Below are 26,579 nucleotides of genomic sequence, written 5' to 3' on the forward strand. Positions count from 1 at the left end.
TGGTAATACAGGCCACATTTACTACCATTAATGTGATATATGATTTATTTTCATAAATATCCTTCACCATCCAGTAATTTGATACCACTGAAAGAAACATTAACTCTATGAAAACGTTAGCAAGTGTGTGTTCAGTGCAGTAATTTAGAACACTGGAAATGGTTTTATTTACTGTTCAGGCTACTTAGTGCCTAAAAGTCATGACTATCATCTTTAGTTAAGTTCCATATTCGGTTATAATAGGTAAAAATATATGAACACGTTTTCTTTAATCAGAACTTTACAAAAACTAAAACAAGATTATGTGTATATGTATATTTGTACAAATTTACTCAGAGAGTAGTAAATATTTTGTAGAGTTTTCATGTAGACAGAGATATAGATAATGCGAACTAGAAAAAAATAATAAAATCATTCTCACATAAATTTTCAATGCTTCCCAATTCAGGAAATAGTGAAAATTCAGAACACTTAGCTAGATGAATGTAAAGAAAATTGTTTTCTACTAGAGCATTTAAAACCAGCTGTAAAAAATCCTCAGTCATTCCCCTACACACACCACTCCACACCCTCCCACCCAGCCACAATCATTCTCAGTTCCGATTTAATTTGTAAGTTTCCATCACCTGGATTTTTATTGTTCTAGTAATCTTTGCATTTACTTACACAGATCTGAGGTTTTCTACTTCCAATATAGTCTGAAAAATGCCAGTACTAGTTACCATTTTCTAGGACCAATTTGTCTCTGTGTGGAGCTATATGAAGCTGTCTTGCATCTTCCCCTTTTCTGAAGGACTGTTCTACTACTTGTGTATTTACTGAAATATCATGAACTATAGGTAGGAAGAGGATATCATCTTAAAAGGAGAAGCGTAGTAGGCAAATTGAGTCAAAACTGAGACATACTCTCATTAATGCTATTGTGATTTACATCGAATTCAAACACTCTGCTCCTTCAGTTACAGAGGTTTAACTATTTAACTAGTAGGAGTCCCGGCTTGAAAGACAAAACTAATGATCACAGGTGTCAGAGATCACAGTGTGCCTCAAAAGGATTATCTTGAGGTCTGCTAGGATTCCGTTGGCATGAAGGAATGTGAGACTTCCTATGAAGTAGAGGAGGGAAGATTCCTACCTCCAGTAAAGAGCCATGGACATGGGGCTGGTGTGGGTGAAAGAATTGTATCTGCTGTTCAAAATTTCTTCTGGTCCCGTCTTCATGGTATATTCTCGATGGATGGCTAAACATGGGTAAGATGATAGAAAAGAGAAAAACACCTGGAAGCGTTTTTGCACTTTACTCTTTGAGTGACTCTTCTGGGACAAAGTGGTGGTATAAATCTCTGGCGGTTTCAGGGCTGGTGGAATGTGGTACTGACAGCTCTGAGGTGTGTCCCTGCAGTCTAAACACGGTTGGTGGGGACAACTGCAGCCTATGATGCCAGTATCACCGCAGGCAGCTGGACAGGTGGACTGGAAATTGTCATATGCTGCATTGCTCATGAGCATGAAAGAAAGAGGGGTGAGGGGGTGGAAGGAAAGAAAGGAGGAAGAAAAAAAGAAAATATAGACCCAGCAGAAAATGCTATGTGAAAATCAACATTGCTACTTGCAAAAGTATACAATTCTATTACCTTTTAAAGGATTAGAGTAGTAATTTCCTGTTACTACTTTCCCTTCTTTGCAAGATTTCGCTCTACAAGTTACATCTGAAGGTCACCAAATAACGAAAAAGAATGTAAATTAGAAAGCTTTTGAAAAATATTTCAGCCTGAATGCCTTTTTTTCCTTCTTAAAATTAGCTCGTTCTTTTAAACTCACTCACTCTTTTATAGCTATGTTTTAAAAACAGGGAAAAATCTATGAAAAAGACAGGGAAAAACTGTCTTATTTTTTTTTCATTTTCTCTCTTTCCAGGAGTGAATTACTATTTTCAGTAGCATTTTCCTATGAGAGTCATGAATCATTCTGGCCTATTTTGAAGAGGGTTCTCATGACATTCTTTATGCCCTACCAATGATATAAATATTTGTTGTCACACCTAAATATGCAACTAATTTAGTACCGTAAAATCTTTCGGTTTCATCCACCATTACCTTGATGTACTTCATGGCCAGATTTGAATGTAATTTAAATATATCATATTTGGTAAAAATTGAAGTTAACAAAAGGAGTAGCAAAAATAATTATATGTTGTAAAATGCACTAGATTTAAAATGAAAAGACCACAAGTATCAGTTTACTCTAAGTGATAACAATGTGAATTTTAAGATTTTAAAAATCCAAGCTTTATGACATGTTAAAAAAATATTTCTATAACAAGTTTAAGATATTTGTAAAATTGATAAATTAAGCATTTAGCAAATAATGAAAGCTCTTTCAATATAAATTGTAGTCTTTATTAAAACTCTATTTTTTTCTACTAATATCAAAGTAAATTATATAAGGTAAATTTGAGTATGACTAACCTGTCAATTCGATTTAAAAATGACATAGTTCCCTAGAGTCTGTCATACAGAGTGAAGTAAGTCAGAAAGAGAAAAACAAATACCGTATGCTAACACATATATATGGAATCTAAGGGGAAAAAAAAGGTCATGAAGAACAGCCTAGGGGTAAGATGGGAATAAAGACACAGACCTACTAGAGAATGAACTTGAGGACACGGGGAGGGGGAAGGGTAAGCTGGGACGAAGTGAGAGAGTGGCATGGACATATATACACTACCAAACGTAAAATAGATAGGTAGTGGGAAGCAGCCGCATAGCACAGGGAGATCAGCTGGGTGCTTTGTGACCGCCTGGAGGGGTGGGATAGGGAGGGTGGGAGGGAGGGAGATGCAAGAGGGAAGAGATATGGGAACATATGTATATGTATAACTGGTTCACTTTGTTATAAAGCAGAAACTAACGCACCATTGTAAAGCAATTATACTCCAATAAAGATGTAAAAAAAAATGACATAGTTCATAACGTATTTTAGTATTAATCACCCAAAGAGAACAGTGTTGTACTATGTATACTGTCAAGAAAGTATGCAAATGAGCAGCTTTCTCCTTATGTTCCTTTGTTAAATATAAGGTAAAATCCCCCAAAATATTTTGTTCACGTTTTTAAGTTAACCCAAATCACCACTCTGTCAAGCAGGTGTTCATTTTTGGCAACAGTCATTGATTAATCCTTGATTAAAGGGATGAATAGGAGAGTCTCGTTCTATTTCTCTCACAATATGAGAAGCAAAAAGTTGGGAATCCCACAACTCCAAACCTGCAATGGCCATAAACCGAGTTCAGTATAAACACATATTTATTGAGAAGCATCTGCAAGCTGAGGACAATGTTATATAGTACAAAGGCCTAAGTATGAAGACAATAAATTCCTGGCTTGCAAAGAAGAATCAGAGAGATAACAAATTGACTATAATAGAAAGAATAACCATCCAAGAGCTGTACTAGAACTACAAAATCAGGTCAGGAGCTCTGAGTACGAATACATTTGTATCCATCTCAAATCTGACTCTTTAAATAGATTGTTTTCCTTTTCCCTCTATTCTTGCATTTTGTTCTCACTCCTTTTTTCCAAAGGAATTAAAAATACAATATTCAGTTTCCATTTCAACTGATACAAGGTTGGACAAGGTCTTTAAAGGGAATATAAAGAAGAACTGAACGTGGTTCAATTATTGTGGTACGTGTAATACACTGTGTTCTTTATTTTCTTAATAATGTGATATTGACAAATTAAAAAGACAATGCTGATTATTTCATATGTTCAACTTCTAGGTGGAAATGGCTCTACGTAGAGTAATAATCTTAAAAGCCAATTTTTTTTTTCCCAAGTGTCCAAATGCTTTAAAAAACACACACACTGTACTGACAGTGATTATTCAACATGGAATGCACTTACGTACTCCATGAATGTTTTAAATTCCCCTTTCTTTTGGAGTGCACTTAGGCACATGAAACACAGTTTGTAGAGGCTTCTGGATCTCAAGGGATAAACATTACGTGCTCAAAAAGTCTTGTATGGTTATGGCATAGGATCCCCGATTACTTGTTTTCAGTTACTCAACGGAAAAAGATACTTTTGGCAATTCTTAATGAGAAAACAGATGCTTTTAGTTGAATTTATTTTATAATATGTGCAAAAATATAAGTATCACCCCAAATTTCCATTAAGCACAAAATTCTTTAGTAAGATTTGGATGTATAATATTATTTCAGTTTGGGAATTTGTTACAAGATAGAGAATTACTATCTACTTATAATCAGGAGAGCCTTAGTGTGGTACGTTTGTGTATGTGTGAGTGTTTATTGTGCTTATAAGGCTTTTTTCCCTATATCTAAGTTAGAAAATAGAAACGTTCTTTTCACATCCGTGTGTGGCCTGGAAAATTATATATCCTGTATTGTGAAAATATTGTTATGGCTATTAAGTTCTTGCCCTAATTACTCCACCCGAGTTTTATGAAGATCTAATTTTTAAAAGAATGTGAAAATTTAAAAAAACTATATACTTATAAATTATAAAGCTCAAAAATTTGATGAATAACAATTAAAGGGCTTCTCTGGTGGTGCAGTGGTTTAGAGTCCGCCTGCCAATGCAGGGGACACAGGTTCACGCCCCAGTCCGGGAGGATCCCACATGCCGCGGAGCGGCTGGGCCCGTGAGCCATGGCCGCTGAGCCTGCGCCTCCGGAGCCTTTGCTGCGCAACGGGAGAGGCCACAGCAGTGAGAGGCCCGCGTACCGCAAAAAAAAAAAAAAAAGCCAATTAAAAATATCTTTATTATTAAGTATCATAATATAGCAACACTACTCTAGCATTGAGAAAATAGTACATTAAAAAGTTAGCAAAGGGGGAGCTGAAATTTTTTAACTCTCTGCTCTTCAGTGTGAATACATATTTCATCCAATTGTATTCAAAGTGGATAATGACTAATAGAGTACACATCATAACCTAGAACTGGCATCCCTACCTCAAAAATAATTTTTTCCCAGTAAATGCTGTCAAGTAATAAATAGGTAAACCAAGGAGAGAGAGCAACTTAACTCAATGGCTTTACAGGACTGGAGGGAAGGGGAGTAGAGGGGAAAGGGAGACCTTAAAAAAGGTAAAGAAAACCAGAGAAACGTGTTAACAGGGACATTTTGCATCCTTTTGTCCTACAAAATTTATTTTCCTAAGGACAATATCAAGAAGGGAAAAGAAATTGAGGTTGCAGAAGGAGTTAAAAATATTTGGATTTACCTGAAAGGTAGAGAGGTGCCTTCCAGTGTGGATCCGCCTTTTACTCCTATGACTCTCTTCCTAGTGATTCTTTGCTTTTGTCATCAGGTACTTCACTGTGGTCTTTTCCCTGAACTCCTAAATCTGCAACATTGGTCATTTCATTTCCCTTCTATATAGAGCATGTCATAGTTTTTCAATTGTAACTCACTAAGTATTAAATACTAAAAACTTAACTTGTGGGCAAGGCATCAGGGATATAAGATAGACATAGTCTCTGTCCTGTGATTTGCGATTTTACAACTTGAGATGAGAGGGAGAGAATACAGCCCTAAAGTAGACGATATCAAAGGTAATAGATGGCCTCCCAAAGGTAGCATAGAAGCCTTTGGTAATGCTTAACAGAGCAGCCTTAGTCCGATGCATCAAAGTAAGACTTCTTTAAGTATTGATAGTTAATCTGAGTCCTGAATGAGAAGTACCTATTAATCAAGTAACTCATGATGGGGAAGAAGAGGGGAGGTTGTATCCAGAGGGTTGGAAGGGGAGAAAACAGTCTGCTCAACAAACTAAGCAAAACTGGAGGAAAGAGAAGAAACAGGTCGATAGCATTGAAATAAGTAAGGGGAGAGAAGGAGGCAGGTAATGAGGACATTGTAAGTTTTGCTAATCCAGCTGAAAGGTATCAGCAAGCAGACATCCCAATGTTTTAAGCTGGGGAATAATATGATCAGATGTGCATATTTAACAAAAAATTCTGGAAATAATGTGAGAACCAAATGGAGGTAGATGCAGGGAAACCAGTTAGGTGGCTAATATGGTAGTTTAAGAAGATGTTCTTGCCTTGGGCAAGGATTGTGGTAGTGTGGACACAAAGGGTTATTTAGAGACAGGAATACTCAATTTGATGTGCCTGTGAAACGTCTGAGTATGTTCAGTGGGCAGTGGATTGATGGGCTGAAGCTCAGGAGAGCCATCTGGGCCAGAGAGGTATTCCATTGAGAGAAACATTACAGTGATAGTAATTGAAGCCACCAGAGTGAATAAGACTGTGGAAGGAAAGCATGTAGAGGAAGAGAAAAGAGCTTAAGATGGAGCCATGATGAGCTCTTCTATAAAAGGATTATATGCAAGAGGAAAAGCCAGGAAATGAGAATTTTTTAAAAGTAGGAAACATACTACAGTTGTAGTGTCATCAAAGTCCAAGAAAGAGGCATTTTAGAGAAAAAAATAATAGAAAACAATGTAGTAATAGTGACAAACAGTAACTAACATTTTTAAATGCTTCCTCACTCTAGTCAGTGCTACCACAAATTTTCTTGTCATGGCACACATGGCAAATGATAATATCACTGTGGCACACATTGTTCAAGGAAGCCAGACTGGGGGCAAGGAGGTTTGAGAGAGCGGGGCACAAGTCATTTTTTCCTTGCATGCCACCCAGGAATTCAGCCTAAATAAACAATATAAGTTTCTCTGATTTTACCACACTCTGCTCCCAAGTTCCCTCTGAAGTACTTTTGTTACCCAAAAAACTGGGTTCACCTCTTGGTGAGTGTCGAGCCAGAAGACACAGGCAAGCCAAAGAGCAGGAGAAGGAAGGATTTATTATTGGCAGCAAGTAAGAACACCAGGGATCTTTCCCAAAGCAGTGTCTTCTCCAAGAGCAAAATTGGGGAAGTTTTAAACTAAGGGTACATGCATATACATGAGGGGCTTGAGCAGAGCAGAGTTCAGCATAAAATTGGGGCAAAGGTCTGCAGAGTCCAAGCTGTGGTTGATTTTGAAGTTACAAGGGTCAGAAAAGGTCAACATCAACATCCCTTAGGTTCCAGTTGATTTAGTGGTTGAGCGCTTCAGGCTAATCTTTACCATTGAAACAGAACTGGGAGTGGTTACAACTGATCTGTTTTCTTTGCTCTTGTTACTTCTCTTGACTGATAACAGTCCTTTGTTCATGCAAGCTTTTGTTCCCTGAAGATCATTAATTACTGAGACCTGTTCAAAGACAAGCATGGCTTAGGCCAAAAATGGCTTCTCTTATATCAAGAAAGCAATGCTTGGTTCACCCGGGACACTATCTGCTTATACTTTGTTCATTCTTGGTGCACAGATGACTTTCCAAAACCCTAAATGGAAAAAGGGCAGAAACCTGTATTCCTGAGGAGTCCCCAGACATATTTAACATACTTCCCTATTTTAATTGCCTTCTCTTCATCCTGTTGGTGAGGAAAGGATTCTCTTCCGAGGGTTATGGGGAAGGCTGAACACAGGACACCCAACCCTGGGCAGAGGAGATGGGCAACAGTTGATAAGTCCCATGTACTCATAGCCTGGGGGAGGAGAAGGTCACACCACACAGAGCCAATGGGGGTTGCACCCTGGGCTGTGGGAGGCTGATTTTATAGTATCAGGAGGATGTGGTACCCCATTTCCCACGGAAGAGTGATTGCTGTGTGAATAATTCCAGCAGCTTACAGGGAATGGAAGTCCACTACTCAGAGGTGAGTGGGAACTGTACCTGGTCACTGTGATAGGAGGTTGTTTGGCTACTGGACCTTATCCACAGGAGCAGAGTGGGGAGGGGAACTCGTAGTTAGGCCATTCAAATCCCTCTCTGTTTTCCCCAGATCTCAAGGCACACATGATACTGGGCCTAAATCTTAGGCCTTATGCCTCATTCCCATGAAAGCCCAGAGAGTACAATTTGGCTACATGGATTTGAACACTGAATATCCCTGAATATTTTGAACTCTAAACACTGAGGATGGAACTCCCAATCTCTCTCTCACTCCTATTTTCCTCCCCAATCCCAATGACTATTTTCCAACGTAGAATAGAAAACCTTAGATTCAGTTGTTGCTTTTCCATAATGTGGAAGAATGTTTTGAGCTGAGCCCTCCAGGCTTGGTTCTTGAAATGCTAAAAGAGAAGAGGAAAGATTTATAAAATCCTCTCTGAAGATAGAAGCCTTGCTTAAAGGCTTTTTGTCTAGCCCAAAAGGTCAAGTGCCCATCAGTCCCTGCCCTGGGAAGGCAAACAGTAGAGTTTTTATTGGGGTGAAGACTTGCAAGAACAAGTCTTTGGTGGGAATTTACATGTATTTGTTTGATACTTGTGAACTTCAGAATCTCTGCTTAGAATTGTTATCTTACTATATTGTATTATATGTTTAGAAGTTCTGCTCTATCCATAAGTTTTAAACATCCTGCATATACATATAATACATCCCTGTTATCCACACCAACAATCACTTAAAATTTCTTTTGTCTATGGCCTTGGACATTTTTCCCCACTGAATGAGTTCTAGGACTTATACTTACGTGACTGTGTAGATGGCTTTGCTACCCTCAGAGCTGGGGATTATAGGAGAGGCAGAAACTGAGTGGCTGGGAAGTGTTAGATTTGGTGACAAGCAGAAGTGGGCATAAGGAATTCAATTTGGGTCATACTGATTTTGAAGTGTGGTGAGACACCAAAGAAAAGACCTAGCTTGAAGTTCAGGAAGGGGTCAATCTTGGAAGAAAGGCTTGAAAGTCATCAGTTTACAATTTACATGAGTAAATAGATAGTTCTCACGAGAGCACATACAAAAAGAGAAGAATGCTGCAGCCCCAGGAACATGGGAGGTAGGCTCGCTGGCTCTGTGAAACTGAAAGAGAACGCAATGACACTCACTTTGCAGACTTTCCAGAATTATCCTGAGTGAATACCCCGTCTCAGGAATCAAGTTGTTTATATTCACATGTCCTTGTTGTTTTGATGTTTCGTCTTGGTCACCATCTGTCTGGAGTTTACCAAAGGAAACTATTTTGTTTTATGTGCCTCTGAACAAGTGTTAGAAAAGGGTTGCAAACTTTCTTTGGGTTCTACTCTAGCATCACAACCCCAAACTCCCAGCCTCACACTCAACTGATATCTCTACATTGATATTGGATAATCAGTGACAGTTACGATATACTTCCACAATATTCATTACAAAAAAAATCATACTCAGTATGATACCTGAAGTGCCCAGAATGTGTCTCTCAGATATACATGAAGAATATCTATGACACTTTTGTTCTCAAAATGAGTATTTTTTGCTTTCTTGGACTAAAAGGGGAAGCATGGCTTTTAATTATAAATTTAAAATCATGGGGGAAATATGTTCCCTCTCAGAGTCTTGAAGAATTTGCTCTGCCAATTGGAATAGTAAAATACCATTTTCCACATTTTTTTGTCTGCTTCATATTTGTGAGGTTTGCACAGAACTTCTAACATAATGTGTTTCTAGAATCCAGTTTATAATGGCACTGCATGAGTTCATTGATAATCCCGTATGACTCATAAGGAAAAAGAAACAAGAAATAGTGTCACCATGTGCTTTGTTTTGAACATGTTAACTAAATATTACAAGAACAGATTAGAAAAGCAATCCCTTTATTTAGTTGAGTAATTGCCCACTTGAATCCCTAAAGATCAGTTATTGTAACATGAACTATAAGATTTCCACTAAGAGTCTTAAATGAGTCAATAAAAGGTCATGTTTATATACGTTACAAACACTTGAAAGAATAATATTAACATTGACTCTCAGGCCATGCCTACACTTGCCCAGTGAAAGGTATTTCTCTAGGAAATAAGCAGCTTTCGACATCAATATTCTTCTAAATGTGCAGCAGATGTGACCATTGAAAATCATTTTCAGTATCTTTTCATTGAATAGTAATATAGAGGACCCAATGCTAAGTTCACTGGTATGGAAGGAAGTCTTGTTTAATGCCATGCTGTTGATATTGGCCATTCAATTCATAGATGCAGAAAGCCTCAGAATTGTGTAACTAATGTGCTATTTCAGCACTGTTGTTTTTAATCTGGCAAAGTAGATATTAAAAAGAGAGAAGGTTTCTCACTCTTCTTTTCAGTCCAGTTTTAGCAGACAAAATGATATATGTGGTTGAATTTGAAAAAATGACTGTGTACTTTGCAATTATAAAAGAATATGGATTCTTCTTTCCTATCAAGGATTCGAGATCACTAAGGATATTGTGATCCCTAATAAAACTTGGTTTAAAAGTTTTCATACTCTCAGAATACACTTCTCAGTTACTTGTACTATAAAATGATGTCATGAAATATGTCACATGAGTTAAGTTGTAAAAGTCAGAAGTGAAAACTTAAAAGAAAAATAAAACCCTCTACTTTAAAATTTAAAAATAAAAACCTTATGACTTTTCCTTTTGATGAACACCCAATCATATATCAAAAAATTCGGTGTGTTCTCTTAGACCCAAGGAGTATGGCAAGTTAGTAAGGAATTTTACTATTTCAAATTATTTGTTAGAGTGTTTCTTTGTCATATTGAAAAACTTAATCTCTTTGGTTTATAACTATTACGTTTTTGAGAGTTACCCTTTAGAGTTTAGGGCCTAAGATTAAAGTCATAATTTTAGACCTAAACTGAGGGTACACTTTTACTACAATTTCCAGTCTTTTTTGGGGGGTGAGGGGAATCTGTTGGAAAAATATATGATTCGTTAACAAATAATAATTAGTCATCATGACTCTTAGAAGAGCATTAGAAAGCCAAAGAGGTCTTGTGTGGATGACACCTAAGTTGAAGTTTCTAAACTGGTGGAAATGTAATGTCTGAGAACAGATTCTAGCAAAGCACTTAGAAATTATGAGTCCATTAGATTGAAGACATCTAAAAAATCCCTTGTAAAACCAAACTCTGGACTGGTTTTTACACATCTCCAGAAATTCAATTTCTTACAAAATCAGAGTCCTTTGTAGTCAAAGGAAGACTTAAGTGCAACTACATTTGGGCTAGTTCAAATTCTCTGCCCTGTGCCACCAGGAGAGATCAGATCCTTCGGTATCTGCCTGGGATCTTGGAAGTAAGCAGGATTTGCAACTGCTGGTGCAGAGTAATTGCTAATAGAAAATTGAGAAATTCTTGGAAACTCCATTCCAGGAGCCAAAATTTGGAACTTTGAGGGTAGTTAGGATATGCAGCAGAACCCAGAAAGTGTACGTAGTTTTGAAGCTAGAACGACGCTCCAATTTCTGCAAACATCTCTAAGGCCTTACACTAAAGGTAATTTACAGACTTGGAGTTGTGAGGAATCACACTATGTACAGGTGACTCTTGCCATCTTATGGAAATGCCAGGAATTCAGATCTCATCTTTATAATCATGATTGATTTGACAACTTATCCCAACATTTCTCAGATATCAGAGTCCAGTTGGAGTGAGATAAACCTAAAAACCATCTTCAAATTGTCCTCCTATTTTCTTCAAAACCTTGGGGAGTGAATGTGGTCCAGCACTAGCTTTGGTTTTGGCAAATCGGGATAAGGAATACTGCTACCATGAAATCATTTATTCTCTGCAATGAAGGAAAAGAATCAAGGGGATTAAGGAATCAACTCTCAGGCAGGTGTGTTTTCTCCAAAGGAGAAATTGTGATCTGTGAAATTCCACAGAAGGGAGAAGAGTGGAATCTTTTTCCCCCAAATGCAAGAGACTGAATTAAACAGTAAGACCAAGTAAGTACTCATAATGATATGCTGAAAGATGGAAGTTGAAAGAAATGAAAACTGATGTTACTGGGGAAAACAGGGAAGAAGTTTTAGTTGTAGGAAATTGGAAGAGCATGACTTTTTTTTGGTGAGATAATTTCTTAAAAACTTCAGCTAGATGTGCAGAAGTGGTTCTTGCCTCAGGTTCACAAGGACTTCAGGAATTTAACCCACCTTTGTTGATAAGATTTGCAAAATAATGGTTCCATCATTTGTTGAAAAACTTTACTTGCTATTCAGCATATTTGTTTATACACAGAGGTCCCCTCTTCTTGAGATAAAGCTTGGTAGTCATCCAGTCCAAACCCTGGCACTGCTATGCTATTTGTCATTGTCCTTATGGAGATATGTACATATATATCTCCATACAAAGGATAAATAAGGGTGTGCTATATTTATTTGAGGCCTCCAGGAGAAAGGTACTCTTACTCAAAGAACATAAGTGAACAGAATCAGGCAGTTTTCCATTCCCAGAATCCCATTAAAGAATGGATGTTGGTTCTAATAGCAGAAATAGCATCAGTGAAACTAGAGTGTAGAAACCTACTTCTCAGTGTGGCCTGCAGACCAGCATCAGCGTCACCTGGGAACTTGTTAGACAGAAATTTAGAATCTCTGGTGCTTCCCCAGTCTTACTGAATCAGAATCTGCATTTTACCATGCTCCTCAGTTGATCTGTTTGCACATCAAAGTTTGAGAACCGCTGATGTGGACTACTCTTTCCAGAAACTTGACTGTACAGAAAGTAAAGGAGATGTGAAGGAGGTCCTAGCTAGAGGTGGACCATAGGTTCATGGCATTTTTTTTTAATTTGGACAAACCTTGAGTATGGAAGGAGAATGACATTATTTTAATGACAATGTGTGAGGGGTAAAGGGGGCCGGTCTTTTAAATGAACTAAATAATCCTTAATAAGTGTTTTCCACACTAAAAAACAAAAACAGTAGGAACTATGTTGCATATACTGGCTAGATGCTTATCAGATTCTTCCTGAACACACAGAATAACTTCATACACTTAGAGCTGCAAACTGCCAAAGAAAATCAATCCCAGTACACATCAGACTGTGACAGAAGGGAGACATAAACCTTCGCTGTTACTAAGCTCCTCAGATTTCATGCTTTATTTTTAACCATGGCACAACTTAGTCTATCCTAATTCATAAGTTGGCATTATATGAGGGTTCCTAAAATATTTGTTAAAGATTTAGAGATCAGGTGATAGCAAGAAAAATGACATTGAAATTTAGAAAGATGATGATCCCTGTTATGTAGAGGCAAACATTTGATAAAACTGTTGTGTGCAGTAACTTGAAAGGCAGACGAGGCTATTTGCCTATTCAGTCAGAAGCTTTAGGGGATGTGGTTGCGGGAAAAAAAAAATCACAGAATTACTTTATTTTGGACATCATTGACTACTTTCAACAAGGTATTACCATTAAAGGGAGAAACTCAGGAGTAAATTGGGCATTTTGCAAGCAGAAATGAAAGAGAATACAGAGTCCTGAAATTCTGTGCCTTGTAAAGTTGGAAAAGGTAGCTGCTTATAGATACTGAGCAGTTGGTGATGGTATTTTTAAAGGACTGAACAACAAAGATCCAGTAAAATGTGTCAAGTGAATAATATAAATCAAGGGTAAAATCAATAAAGTGTGTACAGTCTTCCCACCCTAGATAGGTGGTCCCAATTAAATGAAGGGAGAAACAAGTTGGTAAAAAGCAATAAAATAAAGATATTTGATAACTACATCTAGAAATGAACTTTGGATATGTGATTACTGGTACATGTAAAATTAGAATAAAACAAATCAGCGGTCTACTGGTTTGAGAGAATTTTATTGCCAAAAATCACAAATTTGAACTAAAGAAGCCTTTGACTGTTTCAGGTTTAAACAAATGAGTAATAATAATAAAACCTTGAACCCCCAATTTTCCATCAGCATGAAGCAAACTTTGAAGGCTGTAGAGCCCCAAAGGTATTCTCTCTAACACTCACTTCCAATGCAGCCATGGAGAGTAACGGATTAAGAGGGGTCTCCAAATGGGTGGACCAAGGGGCCATGGAGAAAATAGATGTAATAATTCCTCCTAGAGAGATGAATTGGATCTTAATCCAGGTACTCCCCCTGCAACATGCTCAAGGTGGGGGACCTTCACAAAGTCTTCTCAGTGAGATTTCAGAACTGTAATGGGCAAGTCCACTGTCTTTTATTCTTTCTCTTTCTGACTGAGAAGTTACATTCTATGTTCCAGCATTGGGCAGAGTGTGTGTGTGTTAGAGAGCGAGAGAGAGAGAAGGTAGCTAAAAAACTTGTTTATTTGGTTCACAGGTTCTAATACAAAAGAAGCCATCTATGGACTATTGGAGAGGACTACACCTCACCAAAAGGTACGGCACTTTGAGTTCAATGCAGTCACTGGAAAGAATTTGATTTTTCCCCGTGAGGAGGATTGTATATGAAAAGAAACAAAGTAAATTTGATACTTAATGATCAAAAGACTAGACTGTGTTAGAAAATGGTTAGATATTCATCAAACCTGTTTCTTCTTCCTTGGCAAATAGGAAGATTATACCTGCAAGCCTCCTTTGCAATTAACTTTTGCATGAACAGTTCTGTTTAATGGAAAGTGGGAGAAAATGAGAAAATGATGAACACCTGGCTGTTAATATTTCTTCTGAGAGTGTCATGTAGTTCTCTTTTGCCTTTTGGCTGTGATCTGTGGTAGTGTGTTCAAGATAAAGGTAGTACAAGATGGAAGCACCTCCAAATCCCTCCTTATAGGGAAGTCACAAGAGGAAGCCATGAGAAACAAAACATCATTGACTATATGGGTTACAAGTAGCTAGCATTCTATGAAATATATCATTGATCCATTTCCTCCATCGCTACTATTTCTATTCAATCTACATAATCTCTTCATTCTAAAACATTTTCAACACAAATCATAAGGTAATATTATAGGTATGATTGTATTTGTTTGTAAACATTCTATAAATTTTCACTGACTGTGGCATCACCTTCAAATTAGTTACACAGACTGTAAGGATTCAAACTGCCTGTTATTGACTCATATACCTCAATTTTTTCTACAGTCCTTGAATCACTCCCTAACTTCATTTCTCTGGAAATTTTCTATTCATTTCTCAAGGCTTCTCGTAAATGAAGATTTTTCAGTCATCTCAGCAGGGCTGGGGTTGGGGGGGGTAGTTGTTTTTTCTGCTATTCCTTCCATTCCTCAGTGCATGCTACATATCACTTTTTTTATTTTTTTGCGCTTTATAGTTTATTTCATTGCCATTGTTTTAATCTTTTAAAATATTTATTTATTTGGTTGCGTCAGGTCTTGTGGCAGGCGGGCTCCTTATTTGCAGCTTGCGGGCTCCTTAGTTGTGGCATGTGAATTCTTAGTTGCAGCATGTGAACTTTTAGTTGCGGCATGCACGCAGGTTCTAATTCCTGGACCAGGGATCGAACCCGAGCCCCCTGCATTGGGAGTGCAGAGTCTTAACCGCTGTGCCACCAGGGAAGTCCCACATATCACTTTTATTTTATTATAAATATTTGCTGTGTCTGTCTTTAATTGTGGGTATCTCCTGAAAAAAAAGTCAATTTACCTTCATACTGCCCTTCCCTGGCATAATTCATAGCACATATTAATGTCTTACATAAATAATAAACATAATAAATGAAAAAGTACCAACAGATACGTTATCCATGCTGGCCAGTTTATTCAGCCAATTCATTGACAAAAGTAGATTTGTTGAAGAACATACTTAGGGAATTTCTTCTATCATATATTTTCCTAACATATTTTTATAAGCTCTTATTCATTATTGTTGGACTTCTCACCTAATAACCTATTTAGCACAAAGCTTCTGTATTGTATTTTATTATGTTCTTATACGTTCTTCATGGTAGTTTTAATAGTCATGTTTCAAACAGTCTGAGAAGCCATCACTCTGAAAGGGAAAAATAGTAGTTATTTCATCCTTCTCCCCAGACACAACTAGAATGAGTCTTTGATGTAGATAGTTAGTACAAAGCTAAATTGGTAGTCTAAACTATATTCAAAAACCAAATCACATCATTAATTTTATAGAAGATGTTGGGCTTAGAATTATAAACCCTTGTCTATTTTTGTCTTATTCTTACTGAAAATTGACTTCTGATTAAATTATTAAATGCTTTGAATTACACTATAAAAATTAACTTCTAGGGGCTTCCCTGGTGGCGCAGTGGTTGAGCGTCCGCCTGCCGATGCAGGGGACACGGGTTTGTGCCCCAGTCCGGGAAGATCCCACATGCCGTGGAGCAGCTGGGCCCGTGAGCCATGGCTGCTGAGCCTGTGCGTCCGGAGCCTGTGCTCCGCAATGGGAGGGGCCACAACAGTGAGAGGCCCGCGTACCGCAAAAAAAAAAAAAAAGAAAAAAATTCTAACTCCTTGTCACTATGCAATGAGATGAGATCAAATTATTTATAAACCCCTGCCCTGCCAGCAAGTGATGTCTCTTGGACCTCATCAAGAAAGAAATTCAACACAAGCTCACTTTCTAACTTAGAACTGAATTTTATAATAAGTTGTCATTCTTTAGAAACCAGCAATTATTTTATGCTCACACTATATTTATTTCCTTGGCAATGTCAGACACTTGCCTTGAACATTTTTGTATATGACTCAGTATTCATAACAGTGACAGTTGAAGTCAAAGTTTTCCTTCACATTTCCTCTTATTTATTTAGTTTTCAAGATATTTTGCCACCAAACACATTTAAAGTTTCCTATGATAAGTCAGCAAATGAAAGCTGTGAACCTATAATATAAAGCACTATGCTAAACGCATAGAGCTGCAATGCAAAAGCAAAGAGCTACAATGCAGCACAATTCACAAAACAGCTAACATTCTGGGACTTTTCAGTTTAGTTGGAGCAAAACTAGCAAAATAAGCCAATGCATTAGAGGTGCCAAATGAGTGATAATAACAAAAAACTATGTTTCTATAATTATTTAAATTATCTTTTTTTAAAAAATTGATGTCTAGTTGATTGACAGTGTTGTGTTAGTCTGGTGTACAGCAAAGTGATTTGGTTATACATATATATACATATTCTTTCTCATATTCTTTTCCATTATGGTTTGTTACAGGATATTGAGTATAGTTCCCTGTGTTACACAGTAGGACCTTGTTGTTTATCTATTTTATATTTAGTAGCTTTTATTTGCTAATCCCAAACTCCTCATTTATCCCTCACCCCCCATAGTTTGTTTTCTAATATGTCTGTGAGTCTGTTTCTGTTTTGTAAATAAGTTCATTTGTGTCATATTTTAGATTCCACACATAAGTGATATATGGTATGTGTCTTTGTCTTTCTGACTTACTTCACTTAGTATGCTAAAGTATCTTTGTTTTTATATCAGTTGGTGACCAAGTATCAATTGGTCATCATTGAAACTATATAAGGTAGAATATAGAATTATAGGATAGAACTATACCTCCCTTTATACAGATCCATTACTATTTGAATTCAATATAGGAGTGCCGGGCTTCCCTGGTGGCGCAGTGGTTGGGAGTCCGCCTGCCGATGCAGGGGACACGGGTTCGTGCCCCGGTCCGGGAGGATCCCACATGCCGCGGAGCTGCTGGGCCCGTGAGCCATGGCCGCTGAGCCTGCGCGTCCGGAGCCTGTGCTCCGCGGCGGGAGGGGCCACAACGGTGAGAGGCCCGTGTACCGCAAAAAACAAAAAAACAATATAGGAGTGCCTCTCCATTGTCTTCATTCAGGGAGAAATATTGAACAGATTTCTCTAGCAATACCTGAGTGGGGAAGTTGGTGATAGGCTTTCCTTTCCATCCACTTAGGGGTCCAGGATCTACTTTCCGATTCTCTGGGGCTTATGACTATCCTGAAATGATAGAAGGATTGTCTATATGAGGGTAAATCTAGTGAGGACTGAGCAAAATCTTGGGAAATGTAACAGGAATCACCTATTAACTTTGTTAAGACTCAGTTTCCTGAGAAAACTGATTTCATATTAGGTACTGAACTTAGTACCTAAGTTCAGAGATTGTTTTATGTGTGTTGTACTTATTAAAAGACACAATCTTTTTGAAGTACTTAACAAAATACCAGAGAATGATAAATTTTCAATAAATGTTACAGTTGCTAGAGGATTTGTGCCTCTTTCAAATGGGAAAATTGGTGGAAAATCAGCTATGCTCTACTTCATTCCTCCAGTAATTCTGGCAATTCTGAGATGCCTGTCCCACAAGGGCATGGCTGCATTGAGAAGCAGGAGTGTCTGTCACATTTGGAAGGAGCATTGAAGTGATAATGTTACCTAGTCCAAACTTATTCTCTCCTCACCACAGGCCAGTACATTGGGAGATGCGTTTTTGGGGCAAGGAATAACAACTTTATTCTGAAAGTCAGCAGACCCAGAAGAAGGCAAACTCATATCCTAGGGAACCATCTTACCCGAGTTAGAATTCACGCTTCTTTTATACTAAAAGTGGAGGGGATGTGGTTGCTTGTGGCGAACTTCTTGGTGTCAGAATCCTTTGTTCTTGCATGTGTCCGCGTAGGTCAGGTCATGATGTTCCTGTAAACCTCCAGCAGGACAAATGTTATTCTCTGTTCTGCAACTTTTTATCTCTATGTGAATGAAAGAGTGTTATACCTTTAAAGGTCAGAGCCTCGAGAATAGGCTATCTTATATATTTCAGGCTGTAGGCAACATTCTTCTACAAAAGGTGCAGAGCCAGCATGGCTAAGCACAGGCAACAGAACACAAAGGTTAAAGTAAAAGAAACAGATCCAGCATGGAGTCAGATGTGTTCTTCCCTATTACAGTAAGAGTGGTTGAGAACCACTGTTCTAGATCTTGAAGCCAAGGACACTAATTATTTTGAATCTTCATAAGTGCAGATAATTTTTTGTATAAAGCAGATGTCTCAAAATTTTTTGCTGACCTGAACTAAAATTTAAAGTTAGATGTCATTCTAGTTTTTCATTCAAAACGAGATTTTATGCTAATTCCAGTGGCTTCCAAAAACAATTTTTTTTTTTTTTGAGAAAGAAATCATTTGTCTAGTGAGGAAAGAGTTTCAACTGGCGCTGTGAAATAACAACATAGCTGAGTAAGAATATAATGAACAATAAGTAGAATGTGGTCTTTTGATCATGGAGAGCAATGTTTGGAGCATCAAGTTTGCTCTGTATGGGTGTTAGTATTTGTAAATATTCATGGTAACCATTCAGCCAGATTGCCACTTAGAAGCAATGTCAAGGCAAACAACTCAATCTACTTCCTCCTGGCTGTTCAGAAAGTAACAACATGCCCTACAATCACACCTAAATCTGAAGACTGTCATTTCAGGAACTGTGCAGAGGAAAAAGAAAATTCTTAAAACTACTTTTGTTCCAAGTTAATGATAACCTGATGTCCAAAACATGGATTGGAGAAATTAATTTTGTTTAGTAATTTATTTCACTTTAGACTAAAATTGCTATGAAGATACCTCGCCCTCCTAGAAACAAAGGAATTTTTTTTAATGTTTCCAGAAAAAGTTAAATTATGTCACAGGATTCTTAGACTCACTCTTTTTAATGGAAAAATGAATGAAAGGCAACTTCACTTGATATAAAATAATGTAGATTTCACTTTAGTTTTAAAGAAAATTGTTCATCTCAAATTTATAAATTTTCCATTTTAAGTATCTGCTAAAAGAGTGCTTTGTGACTATGTTAATTTTTTCACTTTTCTATCTCAGTTGAGTACCCTATGATTAAACTGTCATCTGTATTTAATCGTCAATTTTTTAATGCAAAATGAACTGTTAAGATAGTATTTACATAATTTTATGGGTTTATGAGTTAGTGTTTCCATAATAGATATTAGTGTAATTTATATTTGCCTGTTAATATATTGAAAAAAAATATTGGTGATTTGGGCTTACTATGCAGGGACCAAATAATATATATGGGCTACATAACACAATGTATTTGTTTCATTAAAATATATATGATTTCAGTATTTTGTAGGCCAGAACATGAATTATAATTTCAATATCACTTCATAAATTTATAAACAAGAAGATATTATATTACCCAGACACTCTCTTTTTCAGAATGTAGAAGTCCACTAACAATACACTTCTTTTAGTATATATCTTTAAAATTTTGACAATGTAGCCTTTCTCAAAGTACATTGAAGGTAATCAACTAATGATGTGCATATTTTTAAGTTTAAAAAAATTAAGACCCTTTTAGAAAATGTTTTTGGGAAAATCTACATATAATTAGGGATAAAAACTCATTCTCGAAAATGAACTCTAAATACCCATGATCAAAATTTGAAATACTGAGGAGCAGCTTTGCAACTCCTCGAGTCTCTGTGTGCTTCAACCTCCTTGCCTCCTCTCCAGCCTCCACCATGTCCATCAGGTGACCCAGAAGTCCTACAAGGTGTCCACCTCCAGCCCCCGGTCCTTCAACAGCCACTCGTACACCAGTGGGCCGGGTGCCCGCATCAACTCCTCGGCCTTCTCCCAGGTGGGCAGCAGCAGCAGCAGCTTCCGGGGCGGCCTGGGCAGCAGCATGAGTCTGGCTGCAGGTTACAGTGGGGCCCTGGGTCTGGGGGACATCACAGCTGTCATGGTGAACCAGAGCCTGCTGAGCCCCCTCAAGCTGGAGGTGGACCCCGACATCCAGTCCGTGCGCACCCAGGAGAAGGAGCAGATCAAGATCCTGAACAGCAAGTTTGCCTCCTTCGTCGACAAGCTACGGCACCTGGAGCAGCAGAACAAGATTTTGGAGACCAAATGGAACCTCCTGCAGCAGCAGAAGACAGCCCGGAGCAACATAGACAGCTTGTCTGAGAGCTACATCAACAACCTCTGGCGGCAGCTGGAAACCGTGGCCCAGGAGAAGCTGAAGCTGGAAGTGGAGCTTGGCAACATGCAAGGGCTGGTGGAGGACTTCAAGACCAAGCATGAGGAAGAGATCCAAAAGCGCACAGACATGGAGAATGAGTTTGTCATCATCAAGAAGGATGTGGATGAAGCTTACATGAACAAGGTAGAGCTGGAGTCCCGCCTGGAAGGGCTGACTGACGAGATCAACTTGTACAGGCAACTGTATGAAGAGGAGATCCACGAGATACAGTCGCAGATTTCTGACACCTCCGTGGTCCTGTCCATGGACAACAGCCGCTCTCTGGACCTGGATGGCATCGTCGCCGAGGTCAAGGCCTAGTATGAGGAGATCGCCATCCACAGCCGGGCTGAGGCTGAGACCATGTACCAGATCAAGTACAAGGAGCTGCAGCCCTTGTCTGGGAAGCACGGGGATGACCGCCGTCACACGAAGATTTCCGAGATGAACCGGAACATCAACCGACTCCAGGCTGAGATCGAGGGCCTCAAAGGCCAGAGGGCTTCCCTGGAGGCCGCCATTGCTGATGCCGAGCAGCGTGGGGAGCTGGCCGTCAAGGATGCTCAGGCCACGCTGGCTGAGCTGGAGGCCGCTCTGAGAACCGCCACGCAGGACGTGGCACGGCAGCTGCGCGAATGCCAGGAGCTCATGAACGTCAAGCTGGCGCTGGACGTGGAGATCGCCACCTACCGCAAGCTGCTGGAGGGCGAGGAGAGCCGGCTGGAGTCTGGGATGCACAACATGAGCATCCACACCAAGACCACCAGCGGGTACTCAGGTGGGCTGACCTCAGCCTACGGGACCCCTGGCCTCAACTACGGGCTGAGCTCCTACCAGTCCAGCTTGGGCTCTGGAGGGGGCTCTGGCTCCTTCAGCCGTAGCAGTTCCAAGGCTGTGGTTGTGAAGAAGATTGAGACCCGTGATGGGAAGCTGGTGTCGGAGTCCTCTGCATCCTGCCTAAGTGAAAGGCTCCCGCGATCCCTTCCAGCCTCCCCGCTCACTTGCTCCTGCAAGAAGGAGTTATGCAGGGGAGTGTTGGAACCAAAGACCTGAGGCTCAGTCCCGTCCTTAGCCCACCCCTGGGGGAGTCAACTGCCTGGGGCTCCCTCTGTTGCCCACGCCCCCAACTAAAAGCCAATCCAAGTGTCTTTTTCAGAATAAAGCTTCAGCTGGCTCTGCCAACAACAACATCAAAAACTTGAAATACTGAGATTCAAAATTAAGACAATAATAGCATCTCTGCCATGGAAATATAATGTAGATCAATCAAGTGTTAATTATATCCATGTGTAATTTTCCTATCAATTACTAGATTGTTGAAATAATACATGTATTCTATATGTCCACATATGTATATGTTTCTATAACTTTTTCCAAGAGTAAAGAATAGTGAAATAAATATTATTTTAAGAAAAAACTGCGTCTTTACAAGTTTGATAAATTGATGCCAGATTGCCTCGTAGAAATATTACCAACTCAAAATATATTGAACATTATATTAAAGTGCGCATTTCTTCATGCCCCCTTCCAATTAGAATAGTATAAATTGTAAAACCATTGCTAATCTGGTAGGTAAAGAATACCTGCGATGTTTCATTAGTTTACAATTATTTCATTACTAGTGCATGTTGTTGTCTTTTATCTGTTTATAGTTGCTTTTCTCTTTTGCTTTTGTGACTTTTCTCTTTAAGTATATTAAATGATATACATTTAAGGCCCAGCATCCAGTCCACCTTTAGACCAAGGACACAAGCCCTAGAAGTCAACCTAGGGCAGCAAGAATTCCCTTACATAGTAGTAGGTAGACCGAAGAGTGCTGACGTGTCTCCTGTACCAGGATAGCGATATAATTTTGGCAATGGACCTGAAACTCACAGTCACTCTGACTGGCAGCTTGCCACACATGTAGCATTATATAAAAACTTCAGGCATGCCTCTGCAAGGAACTCCAGAGGCATGAGGGAGCTCCTTTCATCCTTTGAGATTTTTTTATCCTAGTTCTGCATATAAATCAAAGTGAAGAAAATTTCAACTCAGTTGTAATTCTTGTCCATATTCAAATTTGGATCAATTCTTTGTAGTCTGGCCTACCCCTCACTTTCCAGGAACAGAACTTATTTTCTATGAGAAATTATCTCTGTGCCATATTCTATGTGGCTTGGATGAGCTAATAGCACGTAAAAAGGTTCATGTGGCCAAGGATGACCAATCACAGAACTCATCTCTGACTTCCTGATGATACTTATTCTGGAGTACATGTCCTAATCAGAGCAAATTTAAGCTCATCTTAGATTTTGCTGGTGGGATTCCTTTCTTGTTTGGGGTAGCTGAGAAAGTAGGATGCAACCGTGAAACTGCCCATGGTCCCCTTGCCACCAGAAGAAAAGGGCTTGTATGAAAATGAAGCCAATATATAGGAAAGCATAATTCAGAGATGGAAAAAGAGTTCAGATGCTGTAGCTTAAACAGTTGAATCTAGCTTTACATAGGTTTTCCAGTTAAATGAACAAATATATCCTTCTTTCTATTTGAGCCAATTGTGTTGGGTTTTTGATATCAACACTGAAAGATTCTTGACTGATACAGTAATCCATGTTTTTTGTCCCTTTTTCTTTTGGGGTGTACATCTTTTCATTGATATGTAAAAATTCTTTTTACCTTTAATCATGTTTATGGTATTTTTTGACAGAATTTTGATGATATTACATTTTTACATTAAGTCTAACCTTTACTTTCTTCTTGGCATGACTCCCTGTTTATAAAATGATAATACACCTATTCAGTTCACCTATTTTTTTTTCTAATTCTCACCTGCTACACACAGTAAATTTCCCTGTTTTTGCAGGTCTTTCTTTTGTTTCATTGCTTTCTTTATCTTTTAAGATAGTACCACACTCATTTTGGTCATATTATCTTTTTTTTTTACATCTTTATTGGAGTATAATTGCTTTACAATGGTGTGTTAGTTTCTGCTTTATAACAAAGTGAATCAGTTATACATATACATATGTTCCCATATCTCTTCCCTCTTGTGTCTCCCTCCCTCCCACCCTCCCTATCCCACCCCTCTAGGTGGTCACAAAGCACCCAGCTGATCTCCCTGTGCTATGCGGCTGCTTCCCACTAGCTATCTGTTTTACGTTTGGTAGTGTATATATGTCCATGCCACTCTCTTGCTTTGTCACAGCTTACCTTTCCCCCTCCGCATATCCTCAAGTCCATTCTCTAGTAGGTCTGTGTCTTTATTCCTGTCTTACCCCTAGGTTCTTCATGACATTTTTTTTCTTAAATTCCATATATATGTGTTAGCATACGGTATTTGACTTTCTCCACTGTGTATGACAGACTCTAGGTCTATCCACCTCATTACAAATAGCTCAGTTTCGTTTCTTTTTATGGCTGAGTAATATTCCATTGTATATATGTGCCACATCTTCTTTATCCATTCATCCGATGATGGACACTTAGGTTGTTTCCATCTCCGGGCTATTGTAAATAGAGCTGCAATGAACATTTGGTATATGACTCCTTTTGAATTATGGTTTTCTCAGGGTGTATGCCCAGTAGTGGGATTGCTGGGTCATATGGTAGTTCTATTTGTAGTTTTTAAGGAACCTCCATAGTGGCTGTACCAATACACATTCCCACCAGCAGTGCAAGAGTGTTCCCTTTTAAAAAAAATAAAAATAAAAAAAAAAAAGAGTGTTCCCTTTTCTCCACACCCTCTCCAGCTTTTATTGTTTCTAGATTTTTTGATGATGGCCATTCTGACTGGTGTGAGATGATATCTCATTGTAGTTTTGATTTGCATTTCTCTAATGATTAATGATGTTGAGCATTCTTTCATGTGTTTGTTGGCAGTCTGTATATCTTCTTTGGAGAAATGTCTATTTAGGTCTTCTGCCCATTTTTGGATTGGGTTGTTTGTTTTTTTGTTACTGAGCTGCATGAGCTGCTTGTAAATTTTGGAGATTAATTCTTTGTCAGTTGCTTTATTTGCAAATATTTTCTCCCATTCTGAGGGTTGTCTTTTGGTCTTGTTTATGGTTTCCTTTGCTGTGCCAAAACTTTGAAGTTTCATTAGGTCCCATTTGTTTATTTTTGTTTTTATTTCCATTTCTCTAGGAGGTGGGTCAAAAAGGATCTTGCTGTGATTTATGTCATAGAGTGTTCTGCCTATGTTTTCCTCTAAGAGTTTGATAGTTTCTGGCCTTACATTTAGGTCTTTAATCCATTTTGAGTTTATTTTTGTGTATGGTGTTAGGGAGTGTTCTAATCTCATACTTGTACATGTACCTGTCCAGTTTTCCCAGCACCACTTATTGAAGAGGCTGTCCTTTCTCCACTGGGTCATATTATCTTTTAACACTTGTTAAAATTTTTTGTCCCTCTTTTCCTTGCTGTTCTTATACTTGTAGTGTCTAGATAGAATTTTACAATCATTTTACATAGCATATCTCAGCTGTTATTTAAATTTTCTCAGTGATATTTTACAGTATTTCCTAAAGAGGGCCTGTACATTTTCTTCTAATTTTTCCCCAAGGAACTCTATAGTGTTTACTTTGTAAATTAAATTTTTTCCATTAGAGTGTATTACTGTATGTATTGTGAATATATTAGAAAACTATGGGTTCTGGCATATTTTTTTGTTTTTTTTGTTTTGTTTTGTTTTGTTTTGTGGTACATGGGCCTCTCACTGTTGTGGCCTCTTCCGTTGCAGAGCAACAGTCTCCGGATGCGCAGGCTCAGTGGCCATGGCTCACGGGCCCAGCCGCTCTGCGGCACGTGGGATCTTCCCAGACCGGGGCACGAACCCGCGTCCCCTGCGTTGACAGGCAGACTCTCAACCACTGCGCCATCAGGGAAGCCCTCTGACATATTTTTTTCTAAGATATATTAATCATCTCATACTAGTTTTAATAATTATTTAACTAAATCTTTTGGGATTAATTGGTAGTGAGTTGCATTTCTGTAAACCTTAATAATTTGACTCATCCTTTCCAGTATAGATAACTCCTTCTATCCCTTTGTGAATTGGCTAATATTTCCAACAAGATATTACATATTACTGGTGATGAGTGTAGTTGTTTTATTTCTGACATTAATGGAAATACTTCAGGAGTTGCCAGTAGGGCTTCCCTGGTGACGCAGTGGTTGAGAGTCCGCCTGCCAATGCAGGGCTTCCCTGGTGGCGCAGTGGTTGAGAGTCCGCCTGCCAATGCAGGGGACATGGGTTCGTGCCCCGATCCAGGAAGATCCCACATGCCGCACAGCGGCTGGGCCCGTGAGCCACAGCCGCTGAGCCTGCGCGTCCGGAGCCTGTGCTCTGCAACGGGAGAGGCCACAAGAGTGAGAGGCCCACGTACCGCAAAAACAAAAACAAACAAAAATTTGAGTTGCCAGTAATATTGTGATGATTGTAAGTGTATGTATATGCATGTGATTTATGTATTGTTAAAAGATAAACTGAGGCATATTACGATTTTTAAAAGCTTATATGAGCAAACATGAATTCCAGTCAGGCAGTGCCAAACAGAAAGTGGTTAGGAACACTCCAGTGACAGGAGCTAGGAGCAAGGTATCTGTTCTTCCTAACCTTGAGGCGTTTGCAGGAATTGACTTTGGCTTAGGTTTCAGTTTGCTTACGTGGGCTATCACACATACAGCTTAAATTCACGTCACATGCAATGTGGTTGGATTGGCAGGAAAAGTCTTATCTAGGTCAGAGCAGCAAACATGATTTTCTACCAGGGATAGATATTAATATGTAACCAAAAACTACATGGGCACCTTGGTAAACTGGATCGTGCACTGTTTGCCTAAAGAAGCAACCAATATTCAGTACTGAAATTG

General features: G+C 38.8%; 1 protein-coding gene across 1 annotated transcript; it reads left to right on the forward strand.

The window, feature by feature from the left end:
* Nucleotides 1–1,150: 1,150 nt before the first annotated feature.
* On the forward strand, nucleotides 1,151–21,779 carry LOC132524342 (keratin, type II cytoskeletal 8-like). Its single transcript, XM_060156182.1, is given in 3 exon segments — nucleotides 1,151–1,251; nucleotides 20,166–20,236; nucleotides 20,239–21,779. Coding segments are annotated over 3 exon segments (1,713 nt in total).
* Nucleotides 21,780–26,579: the final 4,800 nt, after the last annotated feature.

This window comes from Lagenorhynchus albirostris, chromosome 8 (genome assembly GCF_949774975.1).
Source record: "Lagenorhynchus albirostris chromosome 8, mLagAlb1.1, whole genome shotgun sequence".
NCBI classification, from domain to species: domain Eukaryota; kingdom Metazoa; phylum Chordata; class Mammalia; order Artiodactyla; family Delphinidae; genus Lagenorhynchus; species Lagenorhynchus albirostris.